The 25833-nt window shown below is 50.9% G+C and overlaps 13 protein-coding genes across 13 annotated transcripts; 8 read left to right on the top strand and 5 right to left on the bottom strand.

The window, feature by feature from the left end:
- Positions 1 to 265: 265 nt before the first annotated feature.
- Positions 266 to 1910, bottom strand: N7506_007309 (glycylpeptide N-tetradecanoyltransferase swoF; the record flags this gene model as incomplete). The annotated part of the gene is made up of 5 exons (XM_056956602.1): positions 266 to 463; positions 525 to 979; positions 1035 to 1309; positions 1367 to 1805; positions 1856 to 1910. 5 exons carry the CDS (start codon positions 1908 to 1910, stop codon positions 266 to 268), a joined length of 1422 nt encoding a protein of 473 aa, XP_056810936.1.
- A 530-nt stretch (positions 1911 to 2440) lies between these two features.
- Positions 2441 to 4196, bottom strand: N7506_007310 (tetrahydrofolate synthase; the record flags this gene model as incomplete). Its single annotated transcript, XM_056956603.1, has 3 exons — positions 2441 to 3838; positions 3904 to 4041; positions 4110 to 4196. The coding sequence occupies 3 exons, from the start codon at positions 4194 to 4196 to the stop codon at positions 2441 to 2443; spliced, it is 1623 nt and encodes a 540-aa protein (XP_056810937.1).
- Positions 4197 to 5133: 937 nt separating this feature from the next.
- On the bottom strand, positions 5134 to 7356 carry N7506_007311 (putative phosphoinositide phosphatase (Sac1); the record flags this gene model as incomplete). The annotated part of the gene is made up of 3 exons (XM_056956604.1): positions 5134 to 5310; positions 5366 to 7092; positions 7143 to 7356. Coding segments are annotated over 3 exons (2118 nt in total), but the record flags the coding sequence as incomplete, so codon positions are not given.
- A 318-nt stretch (positions 7357 to 7674) lies between these two features.
- N7506_007312 (Rab family GTPase) lies at positions 7675 to 8615 on the top strand (the record flags this gene model as incomplete). Its single annotated transcript, XM_056956605.1, has 4 exons — positions 7675 to 7744; positions 7869 to 7921; positions 8004 to 8195; positions 8268 to 8615. 4 exons carry the CDS (start codon positions 7675 to 7677, stop codon positions 8613 to 8615), a joined length of 663 nt encoding a protein of 220 aa, XP_056810939.1.
- A 1220-nt stretch (positions 8616 to 9835) lies between these two features.
- On the top strand, positions 9836 to 11917 carry N7506_007313 (MICOS complex subunit MIC60; the record flags this gene model as incomplete). Its single annotated transcript, XM_056956606.1, has 4 exons — positions 9836 to 9949; positions 10009 to 10117; positions 10189 to 11804; positions 11873 to 11917. The coding sequence occupies 4 exons, from the start codon at positions 9836 to 9838 to the stop codon at positions 11915 to 11917; spliced, it is 1884 nt and encodes a 627-aa protein (XP_056810940.1).
- A 1197-nt stretch (positions 11918 to 13114) lies between these two features.
- Positions 13115 to 14879, top strand: N7506_007314 (NAD-dependent succinate-semialdehyde dehydrogenase; the record flags this gene model as incomplete). Its single annotated transcript, XM_056956607.1, has 4 exons — positions 13115 to 13234; positions 13291 to 13378; positions 13435 to 14704; positions 14762 to 14879. 4 exons carry the CDS (start codon positions 13115 to 13117, stop codon positions 14877 to 14879), a joined length of 1596 nt encoding a protein of 531 aa, XP_056810941.1.
- A 295-nt stretch (positions 14880 to 15174) lies between these two features.
- Positions 15175 to 15807, top strand: N7506_007315 (LYR motif-containing protein 2; the record flags this gene model as incomplete). Its single annotated transcript, XM_056956608.1, has 4 exons — positions 15175 to 15258; positions 15318 to 15375; positions 15442 to 15524; positions 15790 to 15807. The coding sequence occupies 4 exons, from the start codon at positions 15175 to 15177 to the stop codon at positions 15805 to 15807; spliced, it is 243 nt and encodes an 80-aa protein (XP_056810942.1).
- Positions 15808 to 17005: 1198 nt separating this feature from the next.
- On the top strand, positions 17006 to 17524 carry N7506_007316 (bZIP transcription factor; the record flags this gene model as incomplete). The annotated part of the gene is made up of 1 exon (XM_056956609.1): positions 17006 to 17524. One exon carries the CDS (start codon positions 17006 to 17008, stop codon positions 17522 to 17524), a length of 519 nt encoding a protein of 172 aa, XP_056810943.1.
- A 547-nt stretch (positions 17525 to 18071) lies between these two features.
- Positions 18072 to 19607, top strand: N7506_007317 (uncharacterized protein; the record flags this gene model as incomplete). Its single annotated transcript, XM_056956610.1, has 8 exons — positions 18072 to 18184; positions 18235 to 18282; positions 18347 to 18476; positions 18536 to 18579; positions 18626 to 18725; positions 18775 to 19131; positions 19183 to 19261; positions 19324 to 19607. Coding segments are annotated over 8 exons (1155 nt in total), but the record flags the coding sequence as incomplete, so codon positions are not given.
- Positions 19608 to 20033: 426 nt separating this feature from the next.
- Positions 20034 to 20646, bottom strand: N7506_007318 (MARVEL domain-containing protein; the record flags this gene model as incomplete). The annotated part of the gene is made up of 3 exons (XM_056956611.1): positions 20034 to 20181; positions 20235 to 20520; positions 20571 to 20646. 3 exons carry the CDS (start codon positions 20644 to 20646, stop codon positions 20034 to 20036), a joined length of 510 nt encoding a protein of 169 aa, XP_056810945.1.
- A 773-nt stretch (positions 20647 to 21419) lies between these two features.
- On the bottom strand, positions 21420 to 22097 carry rcf1 (respiratory supercomplex assembly factor RCF1; the record flags this gene model as incomplete). The annotated part of the gene is made up of 3 exons (XM_056956612.1): positions 21420 to 21838; positions 21913 to 21983; positions 22057 to 22097. 3 exons carry the CDS (start codon positions 22095 to 22097, stop codon positions 21420 to 21422), a joined length of 531 nt encoding a protein of 176 aa, XP_056810946.1.
- Positions 22098 to 22925: 828 nt separating this feature from the next.
- On the top strand, positions 22926 to 24717 carry N7506_007320 (threonine dehydratase, biosynthetic; the record flags this gene model as incomplete). The annotated part of the gene is made up of 2 exons (XM_056956613.1): positions 22926 to 23117; positions 23197 to 24717. The coding sequence occupies 2 exons, from the start codon at positions 22926 to 22928 to the stop codon at positions 24715 to 24717; spliced, it is 1713 nt and encodes a 570-aa protein (XP_056810947.1).
- Positions 24718 to 25185: 468 nt separating this feature from the next.
- On the top strand, positions 25186 to 25547 carry N7506_007321 (uncharacterized protein; the record flags this gene model as incomplete). The annotated part of the gene is made up of 2 exons (XM_056956614.1): positions 25186 to 25431; positions 25509 to 25547. The coding sequence occupies 2 exons, from the start codon at positions 25186 to 25188 to the stop codon at positions 25545 to 25547; spliced, it is 285 nt and encodes a 94-aa protein (XP_056810948.1).
- Positions 25548 to 25833: the final 286 nt, after the last annotated feature.

Consider the following 25833-nt stretch of genomic DNA (forward strand, 5'->3'; position numbering starts at 1 on the left):
ATTCCACTGCCTTGTTGAAGTCGGATTCTTTCTTGAATATTATCTCGTCTTTTGTGCAACCTTTCAATTAGTTGCTACGACTGCGAGAGAAAAAAAGGGCAAACTCGTCATGACATCTGCACTGGCTGCTACAGAAAGTCCGAGGGGCTAGACTCCCGAGGTCTTTCAGAATGCCAAGATCTTTCTTTCTTCGGCACTTCACGCCATTGTTATATGTTCGAATTCGATTCGCTAGCTAGTTACAAGGCAAGAAAATTCGTGACCATTAAAGCATGACAATACCGACACCTCCCATCTTCGACTCATCCGGCAGGTTCTTCTCGCTAATACCACCCGCAATCGGTCCGGCTCGGTAGTTGTACAGGTAGAAGTGCAGCTGTCCATCACCAGCGCCGAACTTGAGCTGCTCGAGGAAGAGGGGGTTGTCGTGCGAGGTAAGCGCGTTGAAGACATCGAAGCGGGCCTAAACAGTTAGCGAGGGAACGTTAAAACAGTCACGCAAGATTAAAACATGTGTAACATACCTTCTTGGCACAGATCAAGGCATCGTTGATCAGAAGCTGCAGACGGTCCTTGAGAGCCTTCTTGTCATCGGTGAAGGCGGTCTCGGTGGCGTAGTAGTATAGATAGGCGGCGTGCACGGCTTCGTGCTTGGGGTGGTCGATCACTGTGGACGAGAGGTTGTAGAAGGAGACGAAGTCGGTGATTTTGTGGGTCTGCGCGTCCTCAACGACGTAAGACCACACGACCTGTTCCTTGCCAGGCTGCTCCTTGTAGACCAGCCAGTGCTCGATCTCTTCGCGGGTGAAGGCCTGGTTCAGATCATAGCGGCGCTGGTAGCGTTCCAGGAGATCATAGACGGCATCGATATCCTTGACTTCCATGGGACGCAGACCGGGGGTCAAGGTCTCGGCAGGGAGGTGGTTTTTGGTGATCATGCGGGCCTTGGTGGAACCGTGGGGGAGGGGAGAGAAGCCAACTTCGTAGAGCTTGAGCCAGTCCAGCGCGCGGTGGTAGTATCTGCAGGAGCTGACGGGGGGTGGGGAGGATGACACCACCGGTGTAGATGGCCTGGTAGATTCCCTTAAGGTAGCAGCGACGAGTGATTTCCTTGATCAGGACGGGAGTGAGGCGCTTTGAGCGCAGTTTCTTGTGAATGCAGAGGAAGTTGATTTCGGTGACCTTGATGCGCTCGCCGCGGACTCGGAGCTCGGTGGGAACACCTGCGATCGAAGCGACTAGCTTGCGCGACTTGGTGGCGCGCACACCGACGTGCCATTCCTTTCTCCATCCGGGGGACATAAGGGCCCTAATCTGGATTAGCGACTCTATCAATTAGAGCTCGGCGAGCGGATTCTTATCATACCAGTGCAGGAAAGATTCCGAGTAGCTGAAACGGAACATGGCATTGTCATCCTCCACGTAGTGATTGTTCAGCAGCTCGTACAGCTCCCGCAATTCCTCCTCGTTTGTCAGGTCCAGGGTGCACCATTCGAATCCCTCGATGAGTGTGTCAGGCGTCTTGGAAACCTTCTCGGGGTCGATGATCTTGATAGGTCCCTGGGTGATTTGCTTATTCGCGCCGTCGTTGAAGGCGGGGACGGGCTGTGTTTGCCAGAACTTGTAGGAAGCCATATCCTTCTGGTTCTTTCCTCCCAATGACAATCCAGTGAGCATTTGCGAGACATCCATGTTGGCCAGCAGGGCTGCAGCCTTATCCTTGTCCATGCTGGCGAGTTCTTGCTTTAGGGCGGGGTTTTGCTCCAACAGTAAAGTCGCGAGTTGAGGGGGAATCTTCTTGCCATCTGCGGTTGAAGGTCAGCGCGGCTTGGATTTCTATAGAGAGCGAACTCACTATCGCTTGAGCCGGAGGACTCCTCGCGCTTAGGCGTCTTGCCTTTATCAGACATTGTGTGCGGTTTAAAGGGTTGAAGAGGAATTGAAACTGGCCCCACGTCCGAAATGCCGCGGAAGCAAGTGGGGGGGAATTGGCCCTTATTAATACTTCATGCGACTGGCTCTCGCTCTAGACCTGCAGACTAGCAAATTTATAGATTTGGATATTATGGCGCTATCCTATGGACACGTTTCCTTTACAGACGAAGGGTTTGGTCAATAAATTCCTAGGAATGTCAGAATTACCAGCACATGACCATCGATTTAGTTCGAGATTCCATTCAACCACATCCAGGGCTTGTTAGCCAAAAGCTCATATACAAAAGTTGAGAATTAAAAGATGTGCCTGAATACACCGGGGCGCTAGTAGAAGGAAACAATACGTTCTATGCTCTCATTTCGACGGTAGAACTAAAGGGGGAATCGAAGAATTGTTGAAATCCACAAACACCTCTGCAATCCATGCTATTGAAAATGCACCTCTCAAGTGTTGATACAAGAATGAAAGACCTAGTCGTGCTCCGGGCATCCCATGGTCAAGAAATCATGAATCACCAGGCTTGGTCTCGATAACATCGAGGAACCCACCAACCAAATGGATACTACCAGTCACCAAGGTCATGACCGGCGCTTCATCTTTCTGGAGCGCATGGCGTTCCTGGCCCGCAATCTCGCGAGCGAAGTCAACAGCCTCTTCGATCGTACCAAACACGTGAGTTTGAGCGTGTGGGTCAATGGCATTCCACTCCTCGGCTAGCGATTTCTGGACGCGGAGAAGTTCAAGGTCATCGGCGTTGGTGTTCATACTGACCAGGTCAGGCCGGAAGCCCGCCTGTTTGTATGTAATGTTCGTGCAGAAGAGGGCGTGGGTGAACGGGGTATCGTTTGCCAGAGCCGTGGAGAGGGTCTGGTGGAGTGCCCGTGCAAGGGCAGTACTGTCTCGGGTTTGCTGATTGAAGATCAAAATGCGTGTCTTCTTGGCGGCAATATCCGTGGAGGATGAATCGGCCTGGATGCGCGAGGCAAACCATTGTCCAGCTAGCCGGATGCTCTCCAGCGTGTGTCCGCCATCGATGTACCAGGCTACGTTCTTTTCAAATCGAGCTTCGCATCGGCCACCGAGGCGGGTTTCCTCCAGGCCGGTCTTGAACTTCGCTGGAAGGGGTCCGTCCATAATATTCTCAGGGACATCCACACCAGCCTTCCGCAGGAACTCAGCTGCACTGGCAACCGCAACCGAGGCATTGGTGTACTGGAAATCACCCGCGAGGCCAAGAGTCACCTTGCTGCTATCGGAGCGCAGCTCGGGGTGGTTGGCCACAATGTCCAGCTGGGTGCCGGCCTCTTCAGCACGCTTCAGCAGGACTTCCTCCGCGGTCGGAGGTTGCGGCGCAGCAAACCCTCTTACATCGTGCTTGATAATTCCACCCTTGTGCCACGCGATCTGCTCAATCGTGGTTCCCAGCATAGCGGTGTGATCAATACCAAGACTCGTAATGGCAGTGACTTTTGGTTGCGGGATTACATTGGTACAGTCGTACTGACCACCAATGCCACATTCGATGACCGCAGCGTCCACACCCTCGCTGAGATAAGTGTGGAACGCCATGAGCGTCAGGTACCGGAAGTACTGAGGTTTTGTGCCCGGCGCGGTAGGGTCCTGGCCTCCAGCCTGAGCAGCGTGCTCGAGACGATCCCATACTTCGAAGAAATAGCGTGCGAATTGCTCCTCGGACAAAGGCGCATTGTCGATCTTTATGCGCTCGCGCGCGAATCTCAGATGAGGTGATGTATAGAGACCGATCTTGTGCAGCTTAGGTGCGGGCTGGTTGGGCTCTTCCTTGGTGTATTGGGAGAGAATCGTGGAGATGAATGCGGAGGTCGAACCCTTGCCTTTGGTACCGGCAACATGAACAGCATTTAACCGGTTGAGATCGGAGGGCTATAGACGTCACATTAGCTCCGCGTGCCCAGATAGAAGACTCTAGATGGGTAGCATGTACAAACCTTATACCCAATGCGCTGCAACCATTCAACTGTCTCCGGGAGCGAGCGCTCATTCATCTCCTGCCTCGACGTAGATCTCCGAAGCTCCTCCACAATCGCATAATTAGTCTGCAATGAGTTGAGAGCTGCAATTGCAGCCTGGTGTCATTCCGTTAGCAATTGAGCTTGTTCTCCCCGCCATTCACGGACCCGATCTCGGAGCATACCTCATATGTACGAGTCATAGTGGGCGGACGAGTTGAGACTCGGCGAGCGCCAAACTGCCAGCGAATAGAGGCCAAGATCCCTCTCATGAACGATTGAAGCCCGTGCCTGCAGATTCCAACGAGCAGGCGGGGTGTTTGCGAAAAACCCCGGCTCCAAAGTTTATGGTTGCTTGGTTGCTACTCTCCTCGGGAAACCGTCAGCCCGTTGATCGGGAAGATCACGTGCCCTTATCTATAGGTCTATGGCAGGTCAATCTAACTAACCTTGGAAGTATTTTGGGTATTCTGCCGGCCTGGGTATATGTTATTGTCTGAAATTTGGCCGGCAGAAATTAAAATCACAGAGTTCCAAGGCTATCTACTAATGTAGTCTCTTTATTCAGTGAAGGGCCAATTTTCACTGCTATAACTACAACCTGGAGTAGTTATGCGGAGTAGTACCCTGGGAATCTTCACTTCAGAAAAACAGCTAAACCAAAATCAAAGAGAAAAAGCTTGGAAGTTCAGACAACTAGGTAGAGTTATTGAAATATAGCAAACCTTGGAGAGATAATACTATGAACTGTAAGAGCTTTGATAAGACCTCGGGAGGCTTCCAGGGTTATAGACCGGGGAGGATATATAACAGAGATAGGTAGCCCTGGAGCGGTTGAAACTTTACTCATGGATATGCCGGGAGACCTACCTAGGTAGAAATACAACCCGGTGCCCAAGTGTAGCTTGTTGCCACTTAGTGGCCATAACCACAAAGATACTACGAAGAAAAGGAAAATCAAGCCGCCTTATCACAGCGCATAGGTGCAGGTGGTGTGACTATCAGAAAGTAAAAAGAAATGTTTATTGGGAAGCCGCCCAGTGGCAATTAGAACTGAATGGAAGATGAATCAATGAAAATAAGAGCCAGAGTGCTATCGGTAGTGGGGGTGAACAAGGTAATAAAACATAGAGGCCGTGAAGTGTACAAGGTGTAAGAAAGGCACCGGTATAAGAAAGAAATGATCCATGAACGCCGAGAGTCACCTATTTATTCAATCCTGGTCTTCCCTTCTTCCAAAAAGACGAGACGGGCATTGCTGATGCCGCGCTGGTGTCGACGGGCAGGAAGCCACTTGCCGATGAGTGGATCAGATCGGGCCTTGATGAGCGCATCTTGGTACCCCTCGGCACCAGCGACGGGCGTATTGAGCTTGGGCCAATTTACCTGGGAGCATGTTAGACAAAATTAGGCGGGGGGTTGCAGTGGGGAATGAACTTACATAGAGCATACCGTGTCCGTGCACGAAACGGAAGCAGTATACTGCCACCAACGTCCAGAAGATCATGAACAGGCGAAGGGGCCAGACAGTAGCGTCGGGCAGGCGTTTGGTGAGGAGGGCGACCAGAACCATGAATACGCTAGCAGCGAGGATGTAAGGAACTGACTGGATGACAAGTGGGCGCTGGTCAAGGAACAGTTGGATGTTGGCAAAAGTGGAGTCCGAAGGCAGGTAGGTGCCCTGGAACACGTCAAAGCCATCTTGTCGAGGCCCATCCATGAAGTTGTTGCGCACATATCGAGTGATAGAGTTGTTCAGATCTTGCAGCATACCCGCTCGGGTACGCTTGCCAGTGCGGGTGAAATCAGTCTTCAGAGCGCCAGTGCCGGAGTATGACTTGGAAACCACATCTGCGTTGTCGGCCCAAATATTGCGGAACAAGTTTTCAAATTCCCGGTCATCGTTCGCGGTCTCCCCGGTACGGAGAACGCCTGCGTCAATGAGCTGGCGCGTAATTGCCCAGCGACCAAGCATACTTTGCACCACGTTGGTGCGATCCAAACAATCCATGCAATTGGTACGAACAACACTTGTCTGTGTAGAGCGAGTATCCAACGGACCGTCTGGGGCACCAGGGCTCTCAACACCGCGGAAGTACCCACCCTGGACCAGGCCGTCATTCAAGCGGCCCATCAGCAGTTCCGCACGATGCCACTTGAGACCCTTTGTCTCATTATGGAAGTCAAAGTACACATAGTGCAATCGATCCATTTCTTTCTGCTTGGAACCAGGCTCCAGAACATGCAGCTTTTCAGGGGTCAAATCATCAGTTTCAGTACTCTCAGAGGAAGAAGAAACTAATGTGCGAACCAGCTGCTCGTATGCCCGTTTGACACGCTCCTCCCTGCCCTTTTGGTTCACGAGGTTGACCAAGTAGTTTTCTCCGTAGATCCCAATTTGCTCGGAGAAATGCTTGCGTGCGGCTTCGACCGCTGTCTCGACGCCCCGAACCTGGAGCTTTGGTGTGTATTTCAGATCATTAACTTCGGCCCAGAACACAGGTACACTGCCTCTGGTTTGCACGAAAGAGTAAACCTGCAGGTCTTGGCCGGCTTTACCGCTGGTCATCGACTGACCACCGCCAAATCCAGAAAGTCCACCTTTGGAATCGTTCAAAATCACAATTTGCTCAGTCTCATTGTAGTTCGACACATGACCCTGTTCATCAATTCCACGGGTGAAGTATCTGGTTCCCGCTCTGTGTCTGGCTCGCCGAGTGATAAGGGCGTAAGTGAATGATGTGGATTTCACCTTGGCAGGAGTGATGCGCAACATGCCGAACATCACTGGCAAAATGTAAGGATCAGCTCCAGGCTGGGGTCCATATCGAACACCACTTTTATCGTTTGCTCCCACGCTGAAATCAATGAGGTCCGATTGAATGAATCGGTTCCAGAAGAAACGGTCGTCTGCAGTCTTCCACATGGGGACATTGGGCGGGCTCTGGGATTGGCGCTGGAAGTTGTTCGTGATGTCCAGAGAGTAGGAGAAGTACATAGGGCCCCTTCGCAGCAGGTCCTTCACAAGATTGAGGTAGGCATCTTCATCGGTGTCGTGGAGTGGTCGTTCGCGCATAGGGAGGAACTCGGTTCCCGCAACCTTGTAGACCATGTGGCCGCGCAAGCGGCCCATGGGCTGCGCTTTGGTAATGACGATAATGTACTTGTCTAGGCTTGTTAGCGCAACCTCCTGAGTATCTGCATGGGATGGTATTTACCAAGCTTTAGTTTCAGAATTCCCAGGATACCAGCAATACTGGAGATGCGCTTGGCACCTGAGAGGGGTCCATCGTTCAAGCGCAAATCACCGGATGGTCGGTCCACTACCAATGTAGGTGCCTGGCGAGAGGAGGGCGAGGTAAATGCATAGTGAGAAGGGGAAGCATGTAAGTTAATATCCCGGAAGGGAAGAACGGGGGAGCCATGGTATGGCTACAGAAGCTCCACAGAATAAGAAGAATCAGGGAGAAACGAGCATCCAAAGAAGTCAAGAAGTCAAGAAGTCAAGCACAAACACATGAACCCGCGGGTTGTTCAGGGCAGGCGCGGGCCACTCTGGTCAATACAGCCACACCGCCCCGCTGCCCTTGTGGCTGGGCGTTCCGTCATCTATTCCTGTCTGCCTTCAGACGACTTCTCAAACACTTTGGATCTTCCGTCCATTTTACTGGTCTCGGTGGTTCTTTGATATCTGACTCATCTTATCTTTGTGCCTCCTTCCACCGTTATCCGCCACATCTTCCCCTGATCATGGCTTCCAGGCAAGCAGCAGGAGCCCGCCCGGGCGCAAGATTCGCTCAGTTTAAGCTCGTTCTTCTCGGTACGCTCTTCCATAGCCTGGGTCCTTTGTCTGCTGTGTCTTGTGGCTTTGCTAACATGTCGTTCATGCAGGAGAGTCTGCCGTTGGAAAGGTTTGAGATTCCGCTTGCGCTCTACTTTATCAGCCGCTGACTTGACCGCTACCTTCCAGAGTTCGTTAGTTCTCAGATTCGTTAAAGTGAGTCTTGGGTGATCTTGCTACGTCCCTCTCCGCGGCGAGCCGAGTATGAACAGCCTAGATATTGACAAGCTCGGTGCAGGACCAATTCGACGACTACCGCGAGTCGACAATCGGAGCCGCCTTCCTTACACAGACCATCTCTCTCGACGAATCCACCACGGTCAAATTCGAAATTTGGGATACCGCCGGTCAGGAGCGTTATAAGTCATTGGCCCCTATGTACTACCGAAATGCCAACTGCGCCGTGGTAGTCTATGACATCACCCAAGCGGTATGCTTCAGTCCTGCGATCTCCGGATGAGTCGATGAGGAATCTAGAAACTAACATGTGCTTTGTTCACAGTCATCTCTAGACAAGGCCAAATCATGGGTTAAGGAACTGCAGCGCCAGGCGAACGAGAACATTGTGATCGCGCTGGCCGGTAACAAGCTTGATCTTGTCACAGAGAGCCCTGATAAGCGGGCCATTCCAGAGGCAGATGCCGAAGCTTATGCGCGCGAAGCGGGCCTACTGTTTTTCGAGACCTCCGCCAAGTCCTCGACCAACGTAAAGGAACTTTTCACTGCCATCGCCAAGAAGCTGCCTCTGGAGCAAGCTGGCACCCGGAACCTGCGGACAACTCCTCGGCCCGGCGTTGACTTGCGCCCCGAGGCCCCTGGCACTCAAGGCGCCGGTGCTTGCAACTGTTAAACATGCAATTGCCGATAATCTGTGGGCCATCCGCACTTCACTCGCCATATGAGAAAGGTGAAGGCTACGCATTCTAGCATCACCCAGTGGTGATAACCCTCTGTGACTATCTTTGATTTCGCCAGTATTATTTAACCTGGCTCTGGTACCATTCCCCACCCGTTCTGGAGTTGAGAGATAGACTCTCGGTTCATGATCAATCTAGCTCTCTCGGACTTTCTCTGGTTCTTTCATTTTTGCCCAGCCTGTTCCATCGATGTTCGAGGCTCCCTGGTTGACAATATCCCAGTTTGCACAAAGGGTTGACCACGAGCGTATGTGGCCTCCGGCTTTAGAACAAGCTGCGGCAGGATTTGTCTGTGTTTGGCAGTGATTTTCCTCTTGTACTCCTTGGTCCTTTCCACCCGGCGTCTGCATTTGCTTTTTTTCCTCCTTCGTCCTATCGTTTGTTGGGCTAACTTTCCACTATCCTCGTTACCCTTTTCTTGTTTCTTCCACAATATTAGTATGTCATGCTCAAATAATACATTTTTCTCACCTGTATGTACAAACATTGCCCAAGTCGTACAGTAGCTTCGAAGGTCTATTCGCTCAGGTCTTACAATGATCACAGTCACAGCTCATTGTCACATAGCAAGAAGTGCATGTGTTAGTTTAGATGTTCCAAGGTTTGGAATTTGATCCCACGGGTCTTTAGATCCAGAATACCTCGGGAAGTATATAACACCCGCCAGGAGTGTTACTGACGTACCCCTCGACATCAACGCAAAAATCATTGGGAAAAAAAGGTATAATCTTAAAGCTCAAAGCATTTTCCAGGTGGAAAACCTTGGTTTGACTTGAAAGTATTCAATAGTAATAAGCTTCACTCGCATATTCCAAGGTGGTTAGTGGTGGTTGGGCCTATAGTTGGTGTTCACATGGTTCTTCACCAAATGGTTCGAGGTTCTGTTTATCAAGGCAAAAAAATGAACATATAAATGTCCAATTGGTAGACTACTAAGCCAATCATTTTAAATATTCCATCAATTTCAGATAAATAGCTTCACAATCGCCTCTGTATACACCGGTGTAGTTCTTCGGTACTAAGGTGGGAATGGTGCGCTGACCGCCCGCAGGATTATCGGGGCGGATCGCATCCGAGCATCCAGTTCCCGTTTTCCTACCCATCCATCTCTTTGATCACTTCAAGCCACTCTTTCTTTGGCGCTCGTGTGGTGATGTTGCGCTCCTCGATTGCTCCGGGTCGGCAATTGCTGTCGAACCCCATCCGCCAACGGATCCCCTCACAATGGCTCTCCAAAGCCGGTGCAAGCAGCCGGCTCGCAGGCCAGGTAGGATTGACCTATACACGTGCTTTCTAGTTGCTCTTACTTACATCGACAACGCGCAGCGCTTCTTCGCCGACTCTAAGCCCCCTACTACAGGTGGCCCTACCCCGGTCTCTCCATCTTCTGAGTCCAGTGTGCCTCCCGAGACCGTCTTGAAGGCTGCTGAACAAGGTATGACGAATGCCCCTTCACCAGTCATGACGAAAGCCTTTTGTGCCGACTCTAACGCTGTGGCATTGCAGAATCCAAGCTTCCTCCCTCACCCCCTCCTCGCAAGACCGGTCGTTTCCGCCGCTTCTTGATTTACCTGATTCTCACCTCAGGCTTTGCCTACGGTGGCAGTATCTTCTTGGCTATGAAGTCCGATAACTTCCACGACTTTTTCACCGAGTATATTCCCTACGGCGAGCAGAGCGTTCTCTACTTCGAAGAGCGCGACTTCCACCGTCGTTTCCCCAATGCCCTGAGACACCAGAACCGCATCCCCGCCGCACCGAGAGAGGAGGGCGCGCCTGTCACTATCCCCAGCAAGAGCGGTCTGTCTTGGAAGGTTGCCGGTGAAGAAAAGGACGACAGTGAGTCAGCCAACAAGGCCCATATCGATCATCGTGCGCATGATGCTTCATTGCAGCCCGCGGCTGCCAAGCCCGAGGACCGCACCGCTGCGGTCAGCAAGGCTAAGGAAGACAAGTCAGCCAAGACTGGTGAGAAGGAATCCAGCGCCAAGTCCGAGGAGAAGAAGCCGGTTTCATTGGAGGAGCCCAGACAGCCCGCGGTTGCTGCCAGCACTATTGAGTTGCTCCAGTTGCAGGACGGCGATGACTCTGTTGTTCAGGATCTTGTCAAGACCTTCAACGACATTGTCACTGTCATCAGCGCCGATGAGAACTCCAGCAAGTACTCCGCACCTGTTGCCAAGGCCAAGGGCGAGTTGGAGAAGATCGGTGAGAAGATTGCTGCTATTCGCAGTGATGTTCGCACCGCTGCCCAGGAGGAGATCAACAAGGTCCACGCCACCTTCGATGAGTCCGCACGCGAGCTGATCCGCCAGTTCGAGGAAGTGCGCAGCACTGACCTTGCCTCATTCCGCGAGGAGTTCGAGTCCGAGCGCGAGAAGCTCGCTCTCGCATACCAGCAGAAGGTCACCTCCGAGCTCCGCTACGCCCAAGAGCTCGCTGAGCAGCGTCTCCAGAACGAGCTCGTTGAGCAGGCCATCGAGCTGAACCGAAAGTACATCCACGAGGTCCAGGGTCTCGTTGAGCGTGAGCGCGAGGGTCGCTTGAGCAAGCTCACCGAGCTCACTACCGATATCAAGGAGCTTGAGAAGTTGACCGCTGGATGGAGTGATGTTATTGACACTAACCTCAAGACCCAGCAACTGCAGGTTGCCCTTGACGCCGTCCGCACCGTTGTCGAGCGTGCCGAGACTCCTCGTCCCTTCGTCCGCGAGCTTGTTGCCGTGAAGGAGCTTGCCGCCGGTGACTCCGTCGTCGAGGCTGCTATTGCCTCCATCAACCCCACCGCCTACCAGCGTGGTATCCCCTCCACCCCTCAGATCATCGAGCGTTTCCGCCGGGTTGCAAGCGAAGTCCGCAAGGCTAGCTTGCTCCCTGAAGATGCCGGTGTGGCCAGCCACGCCGCCAGCCTTGTCTTGAGCAAGGTCATGTTCAAGAAGGATGCTCTCTCCGAGGGCGATGACGTCGAGAGCGTTCTCGTCCGCACTGAGAGCCTCTTGCACCAGGGTGACGTTGATGCCGCTGCTCGTGAGATGAACACTCTCCAGGGATGGGCCAAGATTCTCAGCAAGGACTGGCTTGGTGATGTCCGTCGGGTTCTTGAAGTCAAGCAGGCTCTCGAGGTAAGTTTCCTACCCCTTTCTATCTGGCCCGGGTTAGTGCAAGTTTGCTGACAATTTTTCTTTCACAGGTCATCGAGGCGGAGGCCCGTCTCCAGTGCTTGCGTGTTGAGTAAGCGCATACTTTGAGCGAAACTGATTCCATTTTACCCTGTATATCCTCGTCTTCTACAGGAACTGTACCTCTAACTAGTTGTACTTGTGCTTTAGACCCAAATTCTAGATTTTCCTATGTGTACCTACTGAGGATGTAGACTGCCCATCTAGACCCTGCAACCCCTGTCACCCCCAAAAAGGATCTATGGTCGAATGCTTGACCCCTTCCAAGGTTCCAAGGTTTGGGTAACGGCACAGGTCCGATTTATAAGTTGTATGGATAATCACCTATGCGTAAATGTGACTCCCCCGGTCTGACCATGAACCTTGTAATGCTGTATAAGCCTCTGTTATCGCATAGTTACGTGAAGCCTTTGTCTAACCCTTGGAAGAATACTATGTAAAAACTTGTAGAAACGACGGTGAAAGATAGTATCTAGCAACCTTGGAAATAGTAGAACCTTGGAAGAGCAATATGAAAAATTGAATGTATATAGTATAGGCTTTCTCTTGTCAACAACCTTTACTCCATAGTCGAAATAAGTATCCTTTTGGGTATTAGGACCCCGGAAAGTGATGTGCAGTTATGAGCCATTGGTAATACATTTACACTATCACGGGGGTGGAAGAGCTGTGGGGCCTCTCATTCGTGCTTGCCACCGAGTATTTTGAAATTTAAGCAAGTCATTGGTCAAATTCTCCGAGCCTGGTAATACGACTGTCACAATTACCAGATCTATGAAATGCTGCATTTCCATTAGAAACAGTTTATTGACCAGGTCTGTTCAATCTTCGAATCTGAGCACATAAAAATAGTAGAATGTCCGGGAAAATTGCTATTGAGCTTTCAACAAGCAAGGACTACCAGAGTACATACATAAATCGAGTTGGATGGGCTAGTGGCAATGTACAGAGACCGCGATAACACGTAATGACATCAATCCGAAGCATGGAGCTTCCCTTCTGAGCTCAGCAATACATTACGAGAGTAGTCAACCATCGGATCAATCTCCGTCCTCGGTGCTTCTCGGACGCTCAGAGCAATCATTATCCAGCAGCCAAACGAGTCACCGGCTATTCCCCCACCGTCTGTGACTGCTGCTTCCTTTAAAGGCGACTCCAACTCTCCAACTCCCCGCACTTTTTTTGGATCAGACCCTCTCCGCCCTTCTTTCGCCCAATTGCCCCCTCTCCTCTCTGGAGAGTCTTGATTTATAATGGACCGCATCATTCGCCCTGTTGCCCGTCAATTGCTACGACCTCGTCCCAGATACCCTTTCAGAATTCCCACTGCTCACCACCAAAGACTCTACACCATGGGACACAACGCACCAAAGGTGAGATTCGCAAGTGGAATGTACGGGTTGCTTACAAACTGACTGTTTCCTCGCAGTTAAACGACCAGTCGCTCTTCATTGAGAAGTCGTACATCAACGGCGAATGGGTCGGCGCGAAGTCCGGGGAAACCTTCGAGGTGCACGGTAATTACCAGACCACACTCACGTCCGACATCTACAGAGATACTGATCTCCCCCAGACCCTGCCACCGGCAAACTAATCGGAACATGCCCCGAGCTCGACACAGCCGACGTGGAGAAGGCCATCCAAGCCGCCTCCGAAGCCTTCCCCAAATTCCGCACAACCCTCGGCCGCGAGCGCGCTCGCATGCTGCGCCGATGGTACCAATTGATGATCGACAACGCAGAGGACCTCGCGAAGCTCATTACATGGGAGAACGGAAAGCCTTTGGCCGACGCCAAGGGCGAGGTGAACTACGCCGCCAGCTTCTTCGAATGGTTCAGTGAGGAGGCACCCCGCACATACGGTGACACCATCCCGGCCTCCGTGCCCGGCAACCGCGTGATGACCGTCAAGCAGCCGGTTGGCGTCTGCGGTCTCATTACGCCATGGAACTTCCCTGCGGCGATGATTACGCGCAAGATCGGCCCCGCCCTGGCGGCGGGTTGCACGGTCGTCGCCAAGTCGCCCCAGGAGACACCCTTCACAGCCAACGCGCTTGCGGAGCTTGCGCACCGTGCAGGCATCCCCAAGGGTGTGGTTAACATTGTGACTTCTTCTAAGAACACCCCTGCGGTGGGTGAGCTTATCACCACCCACCCGGAGGTGCGTAAGGTGTCTTTCACCGGCTCGACTAACGTCGGCCGCATTCTCATGAAGCAGTCTGCTTCTACAATTAAGAAGGTTTCCTGGGAATTGGGCGGTAACGCTCCGTTCATTGTCTTTGATGATGTCGAGGATCTCGACGCTGCCGTTGCCGGCGCCATCGCCTCCAAGTTCCGTAGCTCCGGACAGACCTGCGTGTGCGCGAACCGTCTCTACGTCCAGAAGGGCATTTATGAGGAGTTCAGCAAGCGCTTTGTGCAGAAGGTTAAGGAGTTCAAGCTTGGTGGTGGTTTCGAGAACGGCATCACTCACGGTCCTGTCATCCACGAGCGTGCTGCTAACAAGGCTCACGAGCACGTGCAGGATGCTACATCCAAGGGTGCTCAGGTTATCGTTGGTGGCCAGAAGGCGACTGCTCTCGGTCCCAACTTCTACCACCCCACTGTGCTGACTGGCATGAGCAAGGATATGCTTCTTGCGTCAGAGGAGACCTTCGGCCCTGTTGCTGGTCTTTTCCCCTTCGAGACTGAGAAGGAGGTTGTGGACCTTGCTAACCGTGCGGAGGTTGGTCTTGCCGGTTACTTCTTCAGTGGTAATGTCCGTCGCATCTTCCGTGTTGCTGAGGCCCTGGAGGTTGGCATGGTTGGTGTCAACACTGGTTTGATCAGTGACGTTGCTTCTCCGTGAGTTTCTCTTGTCTTCCCCTCTATTCCCATCTCTATATACTAACGTCCTTTTAGCTTCGGTGGTGTCAAGCAGAGTGGCTTCGGCCGTGAGGGCAGCAAGTATGGTATTGACGAGTTCATGACAATCAAGAGTGTGACATTTGGCGGCATGGGTGAGCCCTTGCAGGAGTAAAAATAATACCATGAATATTCAACAATCTTATGATCTTTCTTTGCACAAAATGACATTTCTCAATTGAACTTCCTATTCAAGTAATCCAAATTCACACCTTATTATTCGGGCCACAAATGCACACCGATCACCTGACCAGCTCTAAAATCCAGGCAGAATACCCCACCGCCTTCTCCATCCCTTCTACGAAATATACTCAGTAGCCTCACATCTCCTTCAAATACAAGATAAATCCAGCGCATAGCGCTTCCAATCCAAAAAAAACCCACACAAAAGAGAAATGAAATAGCACAGCATGCGCCCATCACCCCACCTTCTCGCCGCGGTCTCTCGAACCAGACCCTCAACGCTGAAGAAGCCTTCCATCAGTCTAGACCATGTAAGTAACGAGCAAAGCCAAATGAAGAAAAAACCCCGAATTGACCAATCCTCCACCAGTTCATCCAAAGACAGCGGGTCCTGTCATTCTGGCGGGAAATCGTCCGAGCATTAATCAGTATGCCGAGAATCCCTAGTACAGAATGTTCAAGCGAGATGAACTGAATTGACTAATTTGGATCAGAGGTTCCTCCTTCGTCGACGAGGAGCGAGTTGCGGAACTATGCGCGTGCTGAATTCGAGCGTCATCGTGAATTGACGGATTTGGTAGGTGTTTGTATTTCTATCTGGTGAATTTGGCTAATTATTTCTTATAGCAACATATTCGATATTTGCTTTCGGTAAGTTCGTTTAGGAGTTTCGATGGGTTGGGTGCTAATTGGGTTTCTAGACGGGGAAGTCAGAGTTTCAAACTATGAAACGGTATATTGATGAACAGGTTGCTGGTTGATCTGTGGTGCCCAGGTGTTGAGTGTGAATTTGTACAGTACTTGTAAGTAGATTATCAATTGGATATATCAATTGGCTCCAGGGTTCCAAGGTTGTGTGAGCGGATCTCAGTGGATCTCACAGTGTATTTTCAACATTTCCATGGATGTCTGTTGGAAATCTGGTCTGGGGTAAGAAAAAGCACGATGATTGTTGTATCAGTGGCTGGGTACCTGTTTGCCGCGGCTTGAGATCCCGGCTGGGAAACAAGTTTGCGGGTACGGAGTACACGTATACTTGCAAGGTTAACGCTGGTTACCCCGGACATTATGATTTGTCGAATGATTTGCGATGTATGACGATAAGCGCATTGGTGACTCAAATACGAGGAATTTCGAGGGGTCACCTTAGCCCGTATCCCCGGAGGCTCACGGGTATCCATCTTGGAAGTATTTTATTAAGTTTCAATCTACGACATGGAATTGATTGAGGTGGAAACTTGGAATTTGCATGTCAATCAAGTACTCCGTATATTAATCAAATTGGACAAAACAACTTGAACTTCCAAAGTGGCGTCCAGGGTTGTAGTCAGTCACGCTGGCCATGGGTGGTTCTTGGAAAAGACCTCCGGCAACGGCTATGTCGATTGCCCCACTTAGCTCACGATGTCCAGTTCATACAACCAGATGTGATTCCAAGGTTGAGACTGTTTATGTATTACTGTACATAGAAAGAAACCCGTGGAGATACTGGACTAAAAACAAGAAAAGAGAGCCTTGGAATGATGTCAACACATCAACATAGGATCCTGTTCCCGCCTATTGCAGATGAAGGATTCTAGAATTCCCAAGTGCCAGTCACAAAAAACCAGCAGGATTTGCCACCGTCTTGCTCCACACACTTTAATTCCCCGTTGCGTTTGACTGGCTTTGTGCGAGGGCTCTGCGACCTTCAAAGGCAGCTCGTTGTGGGACCTGGAGCTCCCCTATATACGATGATTGGTCGGCAGAACCGGAAACGGCTGTCGAACAGGTTGCAGTGAAGCTTGCTAGCATCCTAGCGGTTGGATTTGGACACAATACGTCATCCATTTTGGTCTGGACTGCCCAGGTGCTTATATATCGGGGAGTCTGCGGATATGTCAGCCGGTCTGTACAGGTTTATAGCACATAAACCATTGGTACTTCAAGCACTGAGAAACCAACTTATCTATTATTCAAAGCTTCTGAACAAATATCAAAAGCCATCACTTCCTCAAACCATCAAGTCAGAATATACCACAGAAAACACAGACGACCCCCCAAAAGCACTGTGCCACAATGAAAACCGTATCCCCGCCACACGTTAGCCCCGAGCGGGCCAAGCACCTCGAGCGCAACCGCGTCGCCGCCAACAAATGTCGCGAACGCAAGAAGCGAGAGCACAAGCAAATCGAGCGTCGTCTCAGTGACGAAACCGAAAAGAAAGAAATCCTCCTCGCCCAACTGAACTCTCTACGAGAAGAAGTCTGGGGTCTGAAAAACATCATCTTCCAACATGCCGAGTGCGATGATCATCGAATCAATAACCAACTCGCGCAAATGACCCAGACTGTCCTCGCAGGGCCGGTACCCGAAATGGTCATGAGCGCCTCGCCAAAGTCGCCTACCTCGCCCACCTCGCCCACCCAAACCTGGTCGGATGAGTCGGTCGCAGATGATAATGTCAAGCTGATCGACCCGGGCGCATCTGATCCTATCGACTGGTCTTCACTGCCTCCTAAAGATATGATCTATGATCCTGTCTTGACGGAATCCATATTCGATAATTTCATTGATGCGGACAACCTATACACGTAGGAGGCGGCGAGGCTTCCAGGAGGGGGCTTTTGGAGGCGTTTTGGAGGGGTTTTTTTTTTTTTTTGCTTCTTTTGATTTATTTGAGCGGATACGACCTGTATATTAATGGCTTCTTTGAAGCTGAAAACTTGACTCAACACGAATTCACGAATTTTATGAAGATGTCCGTTTCCCATGTTCCCAGTGGCTGGAAGAATTCTCCCTATTCGCCCTGGTCCCTCAGAATCGGGACGGGGGAAATGTGGAGGGATTGAAACGGCGCGTGAAAGGACGATCATAAAGCACCGGCCCAAGTGGACGTGGTGGAGGCTTGCAGATGGCATTGTGTGGAACGTGCAAGACTGTCGGGCCAAGCCCTCGCCCTGAAGGCTGCCCGGGGAAGATCCACTGCAGCCTCTGATGTCACCGATTTACTCGCCACTAAACTACCTGACGCCGAGCTGTTTGTTTCCTCTATTTCTCTTTATTTCAGTTTCTAGGATTATATCCCTACCGTTTGCTACCGTTTACGAACGTTATCCCTGCCACTGATTCTTGTATTATAGCCTTATTGGTCAAGTCTACGATGATGCCCTCACTCCCTTCACCTCCACCCGGAGAAGAGCTGGCCAGATTTTCTCAGAAATCAATAATGGGAACAATATTTGAGACCACACAGCGGTTAGATTTGATGCGCTTGTAATACCCTGACTGTGCTAAGACCATGTCAGATATACTGAGTGGAAGCCCATAGGTCTCGGAGTCTCTGGACTTGTCTGGTATGCTTCTTTGTCTGAGACCCAAGCAGGGGCCCCAAGATGCTAACGGATCATGTCTCTCCAGCTCAGCTCGAGACCGGATTGGTCACCGCACCGTGGCTGTCAAGAAACTCGCCGATCCATTTGTCACCGATGCTGTCGCAAGGCACATGTATCGGGAGATTAAGCTACTGCGACAGCTACACCATGAGAATGTAAGCTTCAAATCACCTACTGTTATGGACATCTGTCTAACCTCTGTCTCCAATGCCAGATCATCAACCTTACCGACATCTTTATCTCTCCCTCCGAAGACATGTACGAGCTCTACCTTCCATACACGACCAGTGCTTAACAACCCCAGATACCTCGTCACCGAACTAATGACCACCGATCTAAACGCAATCCTGAAAGCGAAAAAGGTCGAAGAACAATTCGCGCAGTACTTCATGTACCAAATAATGGTGTGTGTCACTCATAACTATACCAAAACTCCAAACTAACAGCTCCCAGCGCGGCCTGAAATATCTCCATTCAGCAGGCGTTGTCCACCGGGACTTGAAACCAAGCAATATCCTAGTAAACGAGAACTGCGACTTGAAAATATGCGACTTTGGTCTCGCCCGAATCCAAGACCTCCACATGACAGGCTATGTATCAACGCGATACTACCGAGCTCCCGAAATAATGCTCACATGGCGAAAATATAACGAGAAAGTGGATATCTGGAGCGCGGGCTGTATTTTTGCTGAATTATTGCTTGGGGAACCTCTTTTCCCCGGGAAGAATCACATCAACCAATTCTGCGTCATCACTGATATTCTCGGCAATCCGCCGAGGGAAGTGATTGCAAATGTTTCTAGCGAAAATGTGAGTCCTCGGGTTCAATTTTGATGGTATCGGTGGTGCTAATAGTATCAGACTCTGAATTTTATCAAATCGCTCCCTAAGCGAGACTGCAAGCCTATGTCTCAGGTTATTCCCCAAGCGAGTGCCGAAGGTGTGTGATTGCAGCATTGCTCATAGATTGATCTTGATGGAACTTCCAACTAACGCAGCCAGCAACCACGTTAATCGAGCAAATGCTGCAGTTTAATCCTGATACGCGAATTTCCGCCTCTGCTGCTCTGCAATTACCCTATCTTGCGCCCTATCACGATCCCACCGATGAGCCAGTTGCGACTGAGACCTTCGATTGGGCGTTCCTTGAAGCGAATCTCCCAGCTGATATCTGGAAAACGATTATGTATGGAGAGGTGCTAGGATTCCATGAACAAATGAATTCAAGTGGTCAGACTGGACCGATGAAATCGATACACCAGGTTGATGGAATGGACCTGGGGTGAATGAATGATGAACACTGATGATCTTTGATGAATACCGAGTGATACTCGCTCATGTACTTTATATTTGATGTCTGACGAAGCGTTGATTTGGAGCAACAGTCTGGGAATACCACCTAACTAGGTGAGGCTAGTTGATTACGATATGAATTTCAGTGTTTTACTTATATACTCCAGGGCTTTGGGTTTGAGGGTTTGAGCTCTTAAAATTCCGAGCTGAGATAAAAGAGTGGTCATTATTATAATATAAACATTAAACTTGATACATGGCCAGACAACTGGCGCTATTATACCTTGCATATGTATCCAAGGCTGTTTCATATCCGTCAAATCAATATAAGGGTATCGTTTTCGTCCAAACGAGACAAGTTTTCTTCATGGCTCGCATGGGCTATACATCGAGCACGGAGAGCCTCATCCAAGGTCTGTCTAGACAGCAGACTCGGGGTTGGTCGCCGCGGTACCATTGCTAGCATCAGTCATCTCAGGAGCCGGCTGTTCGTGATGGTTCTTTGCGTTACGGCGCGAGTTGAAAAGGTCCAGAATTGCAAAGGTGTTGGTAACGGCAAAGGTTGCCCTGGAAAGGAACGTCAGACATATATTCTTGTAGTCTTCTTCCAGGTTTCTTACCATTGCACAGCACCGACAACAATCAGCGCCTGCAGAGCGTGGCAGCTGGCATAGCTGCATGCGCTCGGTGAGGGAATAAGAGCAGCCAAGGCAATCCAGCCGCTCAGCCAGAGACCTCCGGTGACTAGTTCCATGAAGGGGATGGCGAATTCATGGGAGAAGCGAGGGAAGGCTAGAGGTGCTAGGCCAAGGTAGGGGATTGCGATGGCGGTTGTCCAGCAGCCGTTGAAGAGCATGAAATAGATGACGTTTGAGTAGGACCATTCATCGTAGAGTGAGGCAATCTCTGTGGTTTGTTAGTAGAGGGCCGGTGATAAAGTATAGAGAGCAACGAACCGTAAGCAGTAAGACCGATGGTTGCTAACGACAGGATAGCCTGGAAGATTCGCAAAGGGTTCACCCAGGACAGCATTTTGAATGTAGATTAGATTATTGCTTTTGGTGAACAGGGAATGTGATTAGGGGGTTCCTTGTGACAAGCGCAAGAGGAATACTAGGGAAGTAGATCTACATAAGGGAATACGGAGTAGACATGGACTTATATAACTAGACCATGTGAAAGTCGGCCCACAAGGCTACTGGGATCACTCCACACGTCATGAGAATGTAAGAAAGCAGATCAAGACCCGACTTGACAAAGTCTGAAAAGTTTGCACATCTCCAAAGCCTGCAAGCTCCCAAAAAGGTCCCGAATTAGGGTTTGGTAGTTCCCCTTCCCCGCCTTGGGATCATCTGCTTCGTGTGCCTGACAGTTCTACTCTTCATGACAGTCTGCCTTCTGTCAATTTACAACATGAGCTCAATTGTACGAAATTGATAGTTGCTTCCGGGACGGCAGACTCATCCCGAGTAGCAAAATCAGATGGTGCCGAATGTCGATCTCACATGAAAGCCTCGGCCAAGCCCCAAATCCTTCAAAATCGGACGGCTCCTTTTTCGGAACCTTTGCCAGCGCCGCCAAGAACATGGTTTACCCTGATCGCTAGTGCCCTTCATGCTTGTTTGTCTTTACCTCGGCCCACGTCGATCGGATACGCCGCTGGCAGGCCTTATGTATGCCCAGTCCTCGTCTTTCGTTATTTTCAAACCCAGATTGTTGTGGTAGAATTGGAGATATCGCAATGCATATATGTACAAAAAAATAAACAAAATAATAATGGCACATGATATTTTACATCCCGCATCTCAGTTCCCGGACACCAGGGCCTTAACAGCATCCAAAACACCAACAGACTTCTCATCCGCCGGCTCAATCGACGAACGAGCGACATCAGGCCCATCGTGCGACTTGGTACCTGCCTCCTTGGCAGCTGCTTCAATAGCAGCGTGACGTTCCCTCCATTCGCGATCTTCCTTATCACGAACCTCCAGCTCGCGCAACCACGCGTCGCGCTTCTCTTGCTTCTTCCGGAGTTCCACTGCTTGATCGAATTCTCGGCGCTGTTGGCGTTCTGTCTTGAAATACATTCCTCCTGCGACCAGTGCGACGAGTGTGAAGGCTTGGGCGTAGATACGGGCGCGGAACATCCGGTTCATCTCAACGGAGTCGCCGGATTTCATGGATCGGTATGCCCGGTAGAGTGCGTAGCATGTTGCGGCGCATCCTGGGTATGTTAGTGAGGAGCGGGAGGAGTTGCGAAGGGTGGGTTTGGGGGTTCGTTGGGCGGAGGTAGCGTACCTAGTGGGACCAGCGGTTCTTCTTTGAGGCGTCGGGTGAATTTCTGGACACCGGTCTCTTCGGTGAATAGACTAGTTTGAGTGTGAGCGTTGGTCATTTGGCTTTCGTGTGTAGCATCGCTGGATAGCTGGATCGAGGACATACGGGTTGTCGTCAAAAGACGAGGGCACTGGGTCACGGCTCATGGCGATGTTTGGGGGGTGGGGGAGTTCAATTATGCGGGATGTAGAGGTTTCGCAGATTCGCAGATCTCAAATTGCGGATTTCCAATTGGAATTTGGTGGCTCTGGAGGGCTGGATAATTTGAGGTCGGATTAGACTAGCTGTGGTATGACGCCAAGTTTTCCGCCTTATGTAACTATCCCTCCAATGGGAGATCCTGCTACTCCATACTCCATACTTCTGTCTACATACTGCAAGTCGTAAGGGCCTCCCTTCCGGATGGACCTTCTACTGTTCATATGTAATAAGGCATATGGTTCAAGTTCAAGAAAGAGCTGAGCCCAAGCAAAATATGCGGAATCAAGTCTAAAGACCAAGAACATAGTATTCACAGATAATAGATAACAGAAAGCTTTTACTACCATATTGTCCTATTATCATGTTGCTATTGCTATTATAGTCTACCACCCTTGTTGCAATCTTGGGGATGTAGATACCTAGCTCTTTAGCTCTGATCTATACGGAGTAGTTATAACTTATCACGGTGATGCAATAGATGCAAAGCCACGGCGTACAAGAGGCCCAGAACCTCTAAACACCATGTGAAAACCCAGTTATTCAAAGATCAAAACTCAGCAAAGAGCTCCTTTAGCTCAAAATGTCTGTCTCATCTTCAGATGTTCACACTCAAATGCTCCAGCGAATCTTAGGGCTGGCGTGATTGATGACATAAGACCTCCGATCACCGGTCCCCGCAAAAAAAAAGAGTCACAGTTGCAGTTTACCCGCTTTCCAATTCCCTCTGGTCATTGGTGTTTCTCTTCCTCGAGCAGAGATACCGTTAAGCAATTATGTCTGAAGATACTTCCACACCTGGCGTGGTGACACCGGTGTCCCCCGTCACTCCCAAGATGAGCGGGCTCGCCTTGACCGAGTATACCGCCGCTCCGACGCCCCCCTCCGAACGCGCAAACCAAACACCCGGATTACCTCCCAACTGGGGAATTCCTGAAGCTTTCCTACTCCCCAATGGCTACCCGGACGTGAGTTAAATATACTAGCTCCGTATTGGGCTCTTCAATTGGTTCTTCAATTCCTAACAATTTGCCCCCGCCATTCTAGTACCTGCGATTGATCCTGACCTCACGGGTTTACGATGTTATTGAAGAGACCCCCCTAACCCATGCGGTCAACTTGAGTAACCGGCTGGAAAGCCGTGTCATGCTCAAGCGGGAGGACCTGCTTCCCGTGTTTAGTTTCAAGCTCCGTGGCGCATACAACAAGATGGCTCACTTGAACAACGAGCAACGGTGGAAGGGTGTGATTGCTTGCTCTGCAGGAAACCACGCTCAGGGCGTGGCTTTCTCGGCCCGCAAGCTTAGAATCCCTGCGACTATTGTTATGCCGTCCGGCACCCCGGCCATTAAACACCTGAACGTCGCCCGCCTGGGAGGAAGCGTCGTTCTCCACGGACAAGACTTCGATTCCGCCAAGGAAGAGGCCCACCGATTGGAGAAGCAGCACGGTCTCACCAATATCCCGCCATTCGATGACCCATATGTCATTGCTGGTCAAGGTACTATTGGTATGGAGCTTTTGCGCCAAGCGAACCTGGATAAGCTGGAAGCCGTATTCTGCGCTGTCGGCGGTGGTGGTCTCATTGCTGGAGTCGGTGTATACCTTAAGCGCATTGCTCCTCAAGTCAAGGTCATTGGAGTGGAGGCATACGATGCGAACGCCATGACCCAATCCTTGGACAGCGGTAACCGAGTCTTCCTCAAGGAAGTCGGTCTCTTCGCGGATGGTGCCGCAGTGAAGACTGTTGGTGAAGAAACATGGCGTCTTAGTCGCGATGTCATCGACGATGTCATCCAGGTCTCCACCGATGAGACTTGCGCGGCAATCAAGGATGCCTTTGAAGATACTCGTTCCATTGTCGAGCCTGCTGGTGCCCTTGCCCTTGCCGGTCTCAAGAAGTACATCGCCAAGAACCCCAGCCCTGATCCCAACCGCGAATTGATTGCCGTCACTTCTGGTGCCAACATGGACTTTGACCGTCTCCGATTCGTTGCCGAGCGCGCCGCTCTCGGCGAGAAGAAGGAGGCTCTTCTGTCCATCAACATCCCCGAGAAGCCTGGCGCCTTTGCCAAGCTTGTTGAGGTCGTGCTCCCCCACGCTGTCACTGCGTTTAACTACCGCTACGCTCGCGAAGATTCCGCAGATGTGCTGATGGGCATTTCCCTCTCCGCCTCCACTGGCCGCGAGGACCTGGCCAAGATCATGGAGGAGCTTCAAAAAGAAGGTATGGCCTGTCGGGACCTGAGTGACGATGAGCTCGCCAAGCGTCACCTGCGCTTCCTGGTTGGTGGTCGCTGTGATGTCGCTCATGAGCGCATCTTCATGTTCGAGTTCCCCGAGCGCCCCGGTGCTCTGGCTAAGTTCCTCACCACCCTTCGCCCCAACCAAAATATCTCCCTCTTCCACTACCGTAACTACGGCGGTGATGTTGGCAAGGTTCTGGCTGGAATCCAGTGCCCACCATCCGAGAAGGACGATTTGGAGCACTTCCTCCAGGACCTGGGCTATCCCTTCAGCGAGCACACCGATTCCCCCACTTACAAGACTTTCTTGCGCTCAGAGTAAATTGAGTTATGTTCTTTCTCGCAAACAAAAAGTGTGAATAACGAGGCGATGGATTGTTTATAACGTGTTATTGATTCAAGCGGCTTCAAGGTCTCTTTTCTTTTCTTTTCTCGGGCGTTTGAGTTTGATAGACCCTTTGCATATATTAGTAGTAGAAATACAGACCAACAATATTCCGGCTACTATTCCAAGGTTTTGCATCCAAAAACATAAATTTATACCGCGTAAATTCCACGATGTCCCGATGGTTATGCGTGTAGTCCCAACCCGACCAATCAACGCCCGGCGGACCGGCAATACAGAACATCCGGCCGACATTTGCGATCGCAACCTTCGGAGCCAAAACATCTACCCACGCACTCCGCACGATATCTCCGGCTCTACACACGCCGAGCTCCGAGGCAAAGCCTCCAATTGATCACCCTCTGCGGAACTATCCCAAATTTGAAGCCGAACCCATTCTCCGCCATGTTCTCCCTCCGCACCGTCTTCGGTGCCTCCGGTGCTCTTCGCCAGTACCTCCCCTCCGTGACCACTCGGGCCGTTTCATTACGACCATTCTCCCACATGATCCAGAATGGCCTCACAAGGTTCCGTGGGCAAGCACAGACCGGCAGTGCGGTCGCCTTGGCGAATGCTTCCGCTAGACAGGTTGAGCAGGTTCGGGGTATGAAGACCCGGTCTTCGGTCAAGAGACTGTGTGATGGGTGCAAGGTATGACTTTGGCCTGCTCTGGATTGCTGGGGCAGATTCTATTGGGGATCAAGATTAGTACTGACTGCATGCTATAGCCCGTTCACCGCAAAGGTCGTGTCTTTATCATCTGGTAAGTCATGATACTCTCGAGTCACCAATGACTTTCCTTAGGAGCTGGCAAAGTCTAACCATATGTTTTCTTCAATTACAGCTCAAAGAACCCTAAGCACAAGCAACGGCAAGGGAAATAGGGTACTCGCCCTTCTGCATTTATTCCGATAGCGTGCATCGCCCCATCCCGGACACCTTGGACCGAATACTTCGATACCCCAGAACCACGCTCTAGCGTATGGACACTCAGCAAGCTGCTTAGACGCATCACATTAGTTGCGCTGGCTGGGCTGTCCTGGCCTGTCCTGG

This window comes from Penicillium brevicompactum (assembly GCF_028827555.1).
Source record: "Penicillium brevicompactum strain IBT 35665 chromosome Unknown utg000005l_segment0_segment0, whole genome shotgun sequence".
In the NCBI taxonomy this organism is placed as follows: domain Eukaryota; kingdom Fungi; phylum Ascomycota; class Eurotiomycetes; order Eurotiales; family Aspergillaceae; genus Penicillium; species Penicillium brevicompactum.